Here is an 8,927-nt window from a genome sequence, read left to right as displayed (position 1 = left end):
AACAGGTAAAAGTGCTGTTTCAGTGGAGAGTAGATGTTTAAAACCAGACTGAAAAAGTTCCATGATGCCATTAGAATTTAAAAACTTATTCAGTTGGGTAAAAACTATTCTTTCAAATGACTTTGAAAGGAATGGAAGTCTTGAAATAGCCCTTAAATAACCCAGTAAAGTCATGTGTCCACTGTGCAGCTGTGTTGATATAATGAGTGGATGATTTGATCTTTTCACTGCCTGCTGTGTTTCCTCGACTCCTGAGCAAAGATAAAGAGTCAGTTCAGACCTGCAGTTGGTCCTCGTGGTGTTTTGAACTTGAATTCAGCCTGATTTGTTTTTCATGTCTTCTCCTCCATCATCAGTTATCAGGAGAGCAGACAGTCAAAGTACAAGAATTCAAACAAACACAGAGATTCTACTTACAGAGCAGACACAGCACAGATGTTTCCTTCATCGTCCTTCTCACTCATTTGAGCTTTTTTTCATTTCTGTCACTGACACCAAGTAAAGCCCGCCTTCTTCCTCTGAGCACCAGCTTTTCTATTGGTTCAAATACAGCATATATAGCATGCAAAGCTCTGTTTTCATGGTGTGAATTAGATTTGTAATTTGTAATTATTTGTTGTATATCAGTTTAAAAAACAAACCTTCCATTTGATTTTTTTCTTAAATCAATTGAAATGAAAACACTGTGGCTTGAAGCTGCACATAGATGTTCTAACATAATCTGAATTTATCTCACATCTATGATGTAATATTTATCATCCCACATGGTTTACATATGGCCACTAGAGGGAGATGTTTGACTTTAAAAATCCTCCTGTTCTTCAAGAAATGTCTGTTTGATTCCACTTTGAATAAAGATGAAAGGGATCACATAAAGATCACTTGTATATGTGAATCATTGAAAATGAAAATATCAGACGGCAAAGATGAAGGTGAAGCTGACAGAGATGATTTTATGATCTGTTCATGAAGTGTAATCAGTCCTGTCTAAATGGGAACACAGAGTGCTGCACGTTTAGTTTAATAGTGATTTTGTTTTTTTTGTTTTGAAGAAAAGTTTCAAAGGTTTCTCAGAACAAGATGTTTGAAAGTGAAAATGTTTTTGTCAACTGGAGCAAATAATAGACTGAATCTGTACGTGAGACACACAAACACCAGTTAGCTTCAAACAGCCTGAGAGGTGATCAACACGATGGATTCATGTTGGTGAGAGACGAGAACCAGGAAGATTTATTCTCTGTGAAATATGATATGCTGACTTTCTTGAATTTTTATTCAGTGAAAATATTTTCAGGTTGAAGAATGAAAAACTTTGATAACCCTGCACAGTTATCAAAACAATGTCTAAAAATGAGCATCATTTAAATCTGTTCCCAGCAGCTTCAAATCATGTTTCCACTCTGAGAGCGATCCTCCATCCTTTTGTTTCTTGTTACAGGAACAAACTTAAATCTCAGCTTCTTCTCTCAGGCAGGGAAACGGTTTCAAAGAGCATTTTTATTGTGTGTTTTTTTCCTTCACACATGTTCAGTGGTCTGTTTGGACTCATTCAGCTCAGATAAAATCTGCAGGAAAAGGTCAGAAAACTTCTTTCATCTTTTACGGCCACAGAAAACAAAAAATTGAAGAATTAAAGAAAATTAATAGAAACAATTCAGGACTGATCTTTCAAAATTTATAAGAGATGAACAAGAAAATTCACAAAAAACATTGTTAAATGTTAAACTAATGTGTGATCTGGTTTAAACTGCAGCAACAGACTGAAGATTTTCCTTCACTGTAGGAAAAGTTCAAAGTTTCACAGATCGGAGAGGAAACATCTGACTCTGCAGCTCCATGGAAATAATTTCTCTCCTTGGTTTCATAACACTGTTCATTATAACATTCATTCAGCTGTTACTGATCAACAAGTCCTGAACACTATCGGGCAGATTATTGATCATCTATAATCTACAGTAATTTGTCTTTTCTTTATCACATACAGTGTTTGTGTTGTCACTTGGTTCAGTCAGTGTCAGTAATTATACTGTAACAGCTGATCTGTAGATGAGGATTAATTTATACTGTTCAAACCTCTCAGAACAAGTTTGATCTACAAACAGCTGAACCTGAAGATAAAACACAATCAATGACACTGTAAAATACGAGACACTGAACTCAAGAATAACTTAATAAATTATTTAAAAAGTGATTTCTGACATAAATCAGGCAGATAATTTCTGCTTTTCAAATTTAAGAATTTAAACTTTTACACTGAGCAACTTAAATAATCACAGTCCCCGATTCCATCCCTGGGACACACAAACCCTCCACTACGAAAAGGTAGCGATTTGCGGAGGGGGTCATAGGATCAATGTCATGTGACAGTGAGATTTAACAGCTCAGTTATAAAACACCTTTCTGATGTTTTCTATAGATCAGAAAACCAACAACAACAACAACAGAAACCATAGCAGAAACTAAGAGACCAACTATTAGTCCAACAGATTCATCCTCTGTGTGTCCTCCTGCCTGACCTGCAGGTGAGAAACAGGTGTGAGGTGTCAGCTGTCAGGTAGGTGATGAGTGAAGAACAGAACAGAATCCATTTCCTCTTCAAACTGCTGTCAGACATTATCAAGCAGTTATGCTGTTTTCTGCAGAGGATGATGATGAAACGGTTCATTGTCAAATATTAGAGTGAAATCGTGGATCCTTCTGAAGTGATGGTGTCTGTTTTCAGATCATTTGTCTTTGTGTTCAGCAGCAGAAGATTCAGAGTTCAGAAAGCTCTCAGACATTTCAGTCTTTGGTTCTGCATTAGGACGATGTGACTGACTCTGTTGTTTATATCGTCTGTAGATCACAAGACCACCACCAACAACAACAATAACCCCAACTGACAGACCGACTATCAGTCCAACAAATCCATCCTTCTTCCCTCCATCCTCTGTGTGTCCTCCTGGCTGACCTGCAGGTGAGAAACAGGTGTGAGGTGTCAGCTGTCAGGTAGGTGATGAGTGAAGAACAGAACAGAATCCATTTCCTCTTCAAACTGCTGTCAGACATTATCTACTGCACTCTGATCACATCACTCAGACCAGCTGCTTTCTACAAAGTCTCATCAACAACATCTTTAGAAACAAACATCAACAACCAGGAAGCAGCTTCACCTCTGATCACACACACACTCAACTCTACTCACTCACCTGGAGGATCAACAACACTCAGGGTGATGTTGCTGATGGACTTCAAACTGTCTCCGTCTTTCTGGACACGACACTCGTATGTTCCAGTGTCATTAATCGTCACATATTTCAGAATCAAAGACACGTCTCCATCCTTCATCTGTCTGTCCTGCAGATCCACCCGGTTCTTAAAAGATGGATGCTGTTCATCTGGATCAAAGTGTCCATCTCGGTACAAAAGGACATATTCGTCTTCCTTCAGGTCAGCTTTCTTCCACTCTATAACTCCAATGTTGTTGTTTGGAGCTCGACATGTCAGAGTGACGTTCTGTCCAGACTTTGCTGTGATGTTTTTCTGGTCTGAAACAGAAAACAACACAGAGCAAAGAGGTTAAAGGTCAAAGCAGAAATGTTCACTTCTATAGCAGCAAAACAGAGTGAGAAGCTACAGGAAATGATATCAAAGAGCTCACACATCAATTCAGTTCTGTTTGATTCATTTACCATATATGTGTTTCATATTGTAAGCTAAAGATCTAATGTGAAACATTAAAAAATATAATGTGATCAGTAAATGATCAGACAGGAGAGGGTTTATAAGAAAACACTGTTAAATGTTCAGTTTTTTTCCATATGTTAAAACAAGATCTAGAGTGTGATTAAAGTGGTGGGTTCTTTTACATTTTGAGAGAATTGAGTATAATAACAGATGAAATGTGTTATTAGACTCAATTTTTAGCATCTACATGGATCTGAGCTGAGCACTAAATCAGATATAAACTCGGCGGACGATAGATGATAACAAATCAGACTGGTTTCTGAGTCCGGCCTTCAAATGAATTAAAACCGTAGTGTTACAGATGAGATTTACCAGAAACAGTTAGTCCAACACAACTTATTACATACATAATAATTACTGCATAATATAAAATCAATACATAAAATTAAACAAATCTTTCAGTGGTGCTGAGGGTCTGTTGAGCAAAGCAGGGGCCTCATATATGGCGTTATTCTTGTGCCACTATTCTGAGCGCATGTAAAAAAAAATTTGAGCGCACGTAAAAAAGAATTGCAGGTGCAAGTGTTGCATTTTGAGGAGAAATTTAGTTTGAGCAAAGAAAAGCTGAATTTGAGTGAACAAAATTCTGCTGCATGCAAAAAATGTGTTTCAGTGTTTGCTATTATCCATCCATACACACACACACACACACACACACACACACACACACACACATACACACACACACACACACACCAGCAGCCCCTCTCGCTCAGTTTTTGTATTTGCGCTCGCTCAAGCGCAAATACAAAAATAACGCCATACTCATAAACCAGCAAACTATATACAGGAAGTGCTCAGTGGACGATACCAAACGTGGAAAGATTGTAGGGTAGTTTATTTTCATTCACCTTTAAGAAATGTTTGTTTTTTTTACTGTAACTTTGTATTTAATAATGTTAACTGCATCAGAGTGTTTTATGGTTTGTTTGTTTTTTCATAGAGCATTTTTAATAATGTCCTCACATTATTAATGTGAGGATATGTTATTGTTTGTTATGAACTCCTAAACATTTGGTTTCTTGTGTTTTTCACAGTTTACTTACTGAATTGAGCTCCTGCAGGTTCCACAAACACGTCTTGATAATAAGTGAACATAATGTGTGAGAGAAAGCAGCCTCTCATTATAAGACACTGTGAGTCTCTGTATGCTGCCTTTGTGTAGCTACAGCTAAGTCAGAGTCATTTCTTTACACATTTTTACATTGTGTAATATGCTTTAAAATGTAGCCAATGATTCTGACTTTTTTGTACAACCATTTAAAACTCAGGGGCTGATCTACAGAGGTGGCATGGAGTGGCATGTGCCATCCCTTAATAAAGAACATTGTCATATACAAAACTATGGTGGCACTCGGTGTGGCAAGACATTATATCAGGGTGGCACTCCATGCCACCTCTGTAGATCTGCTCATGGCTGTATACTGACTCCTGAACCTACAACACATCACACTGACACACACATTACGCTTCTTTGTCTCTGTGCGCTCTGGTCACACCGACATGTTACATCCACACAGACTCCACCCAGCCTCGTGTCTCCGTCACAAACACGGAAAAACTGAATCAATATGAAAATAACTCTTCAGGAAATGTTGTTAACATGTAAAGCAGACTGATGCTTTTCCTCTCTGTCCCACAGAGTGAATCTCACCTGCAGAGACAAACACGAAGAGGCCGACAAACAGCAAAGTCGAGCAGAGCGACGCAGTCACAGCAGACATTTCCGTCTTCTTCAACTCCGACGCTTCGATTGTTCTAAATGTCTCAGGATGGTTTTATTGAAATAACTGAACCTAAGTTTAAATCCTGACTACATGAGATTAAATTTAAGGTTTAAATGATCCTGAAAGTCTCTGACTGTGAGAACAGATCTGACTTTTTAGACACTCGTTCAAACTGAATACGTCCAAGTCATCGTCTCTGCAGGAAGTCACGTTAGAGTCACGTGTGTTTACGCTGCTGTAGGGTGACCATAAATAAGTGCATCATAACTAAAGCGGTGAAATCTAAAGCAGGTCTGAGTGTTTAACAGGTTCAGTTCTTGAACGATCTCCACAGAACAACACAAACATCTCATCATCAACCATCAGCTACATACTAAAGACCATCATCAGCCAAAGGACTTCAACATGACGTCACTGTATAAAATGTATATTGTACTATGGAGGAGGCAGCATTTAGCTGTAGCCTCCATCAAACCACAGAGAACTTTGTCCACCTTTGATTGTCTTTAAGTTGTGTTGGAGCCACAGAGAGCAAATCTTTGTTCTTTATGAAGAACCAGTGAGGCTGTTTGGACTTTCCTATGAAACATCAGTGATGAAAGACATCATTAAAAAAACCCACTTACTGTTCTTCTGATCATCAGGATGGAAAAATTATCCAGTGACAGAAAAGTGTGAGGCTGGTATTCCCCATCAGCATTTTCATTGGGTCAGCAGGAACCTACAGAAGTGTTTTTAGAAAAAGAAAACATGTTACACAGATATAAATATAAAAAGAAACTGTTATAACAAGTTAAAATCTGAAGGTAAAGATCTGTCTGTATCAAACAGCTGCAGACTAAACTAACCTGTATTTCCCTGTCAGCTGTTTTAAATGAGAGACATCTGTGGCCTGTGTCAACACTTTGTTGTGTGTGTGTGTGTGTGTGTGTGTGTGTGTGTGTGTGTGTGAGGGTTTAAAAGAGACCTGAGGCGTCTCAAGGGCAGAGCTCTCCCGACTGTGGGACAGTGATGTTCGCTGTCTGTTTAGCTGTCCTGTGTGCAATAATTAAAAGATTGGCCACAGCTGATCGCACTGCAGAGAAAATTCCATCACATTTTCCACTAACACAAAGATATAAAGAGAAACTCCCACTCAACACTGCCTGTGAAATCAGTCAACCTGTCAGATTACTTAGAAGACTTAAAGACATCATTTAAACACTTACTGTTGTTCTGAAGGATCTCTGAAACACTCAAACACTCTTCTGATCATCAGAGTGGAAAAATAAAATAATCTACTGACAGATAAAAAACTGTGAGGTCAGTATGTCCCATCGGTTTTCAGTAGGTGAAAAGGAAGCTACTGAAGTTTTGTTACAAACAAGTGAAAAGTTACTCAGATGTAAATATTTGAGAAATAAAAAAAATCAAATCATAAAAAATGTAAAAGTTTAAAACTAGTAAAGGTATGTCTGTATCAAACAGCTGCAGACTAAACTAACCTGTATTTTCTGTCAGCTGTTTTATATCAGACATCTGAGTCAACACTTTCACGCCCACCTTTGTTTGTCCTGTTTGAGCAGCTGCAAGTCCAGACAAGTGACAAACAAATACCTCAAATTCAAAGGAAAAGAAAGAAGTATAAGAATGAGAACCTTTTCCACTAACACAGGTAGATATAAAGAGAAATTCCCACTCCACACTGTCTGTGAAATTACAGAAACTTGTTAAAATTATTACAAGCTCATGAACACTTACTGTTGATCTGAAGGATCTCTGAAACCCTCAAACACTCTTCTGATCATCAGGATGGAAAAATTATCCACTGACAAAGTCCATACACCCTGTTGTTTTTCAATAGGTCAGAAGGAAGTTCCTCAGAATTGGTCACAGAAAACTAAAAGTTAAACAAAAAGTAAATGGTTAAAAACTAAAGATAAAAGAGACCTCTGAATCAAACAGCCACCAACATGTATTTCATTGTTAACCTGATTTACAAGGCAAATGTTAAACCGGTGTTAAACTATTCATTATAGTGTTAATCGTGTTTGTATCCTGGTCAACTTGGCTCAGCAGTGATGTCAGTATGTTGCTCAGTACATTTGTTACTGGTTCCAGTGATCAGACTGATTCTCTCTGTCTCTACAAATAGTTTAAACAACTGGAGAAAAAGAAGCAGCGCTTTGTTATTTATGTGCAGCTTTTATTTCTAAACACATAAATGTACTGTGTCAAAGTACCATGCCTGAAACTCAGTACTTCTTGCAGAATGTTCACATTAAACTTTTGGACCATTCTGCCATATATGAGGTTTTAAAATGAAAGAGAGCCAACAGGATAGTTTTATTTTGTTTGTTTTTTGTCAAAGAGAAGTGTCTCAGTGCTGTGTGGTGTGGGATGGCTGAATTAGAACTGCAACCAGGGCTGGACTGGGACAAAAAATCGGCCCAGGCATTTTGACTACAGACCAGCCCACCAGGTATTACAGGAAAAGCCATAAAGCCTTTGAATGAAAACAAACGCTGCTGTGACAGTGATGACAACTGTCTTGTTGGTATATGTATGATTTCTATACATTTTACGTCAGATAAAAACTTTGGTTTGAAGATTCAGATAATTATTTATTAAAGCTAGATATTTTAAATGAGATTAAGAAAGAAAAGTATTTATTTGTGCCCCCCTTTCCCTGTTAATGCCCAGTCTGTCGCAGGGCTAACAGAGACAGACAACCATTCGCACTCACATTCACTCCCGCATTCACACCTATGGGCAATTTAGACCAATCAGTTAAGCTATCCCCACAAACTGCATGACAGCTGGGATAGGCTTCAGCACCCCCCGCGACCCTGAAAAGGATAATTGGAAGCGAATGGATGGCTGGATGTTATTTATAGTCTGGGTCGTAAAAAACACACTGCCATATGAGGTCAAACTGAAATATTGCAGTGGATAAATTCTTCTGCACTGATCTGTAATTAAGATTATATGTCTTCTTTGTGGTGTGGGGGACAAATATTAATATCCAAATGTTTAGAAGAATTCTGAGTGGTGTGCCTTTTGTTGAATCTGGGGAAGAAGGGAAAAAATCGTTTTTTAAAAAATCACTTTTTAATGTTTAAACACATGTTCTTACAGTATATTCTTCTGTATGCTTAGCCAACGTGAGACAACACTGCCACCCGGAGGTCAAACTGGAACATTACATTAACAGCTGTTCAAAAAAACACTGATTGTTTCATTCATGACCACCAGAGGAAGAAAAATTACTTTAAGTACCATTTTAAAGTGTGTACAAATACACATACTTTTTTTCTACTCAGTTTAGGCTCCACAGAGGGTTTGTTTATTTCACATCATGTTCACAGTGAGGTTTAACAATCCCTTTTAAATATTAAACATTTAAAAGATTTTTAAGCACAAAGTGATTGAAGATGGGGGTGTTGAGCTCATTTTGGTTAACTGTGCATAAATGGCCTGGACCCAAAAAATAAT

The 8,927-nt window shown here is 37.9% G+C and overlaps 1 protein-coding gene across 1 annotated transcript; it reads right to left on the bottom strand.

The window, feature by feature from the left end:
• Positions 1-1,245: 1,245 nt before the first annotated feature.
• Positions 1,246-5,672, bottom strand: LOC120437154 (selection and upkeep of intraepithelial T-cells protein 7-like). The gene is made up of 3 exons (XM_039607839.1): positions 5,381-5,672; positions 3,189-3,527; positions 1,246-2,950 (listed from the first exon to the last, which is right to left on the bottom strand). The coding sequence occupies exons 1-3, from the start codon at positions 5,448-5,450 to the stop codon at positions 2,724-2,726; spliced, it is 636 nt and encodes a 211-aa protein (XP_039463773.1). The 5' UTR covers positions 5,451-5,672; the 3' UTR covers positions 1,246-2,723.
• Positions 5,673-8,927: the final 3,255 nt, after the last annotated feature.

Source organism: Oreochromis aureus, linkage group 3 (assembly GCF_013358895.1).
Source record: "Oreochromis aureus strain Israel breed Guangdong linkage group 3, ZZ_aureus, whole genome shotgun sequence".
Lineage (NCBI taxonomy): Eukaryota > Metazoa > Chordata > Actinopteri > Cichliformes > Cichlidae > Oreochromis > Oreochromis aureus.
This window is presented reverse-complemented; position numbering and strand designations above follow the sequence as displayed.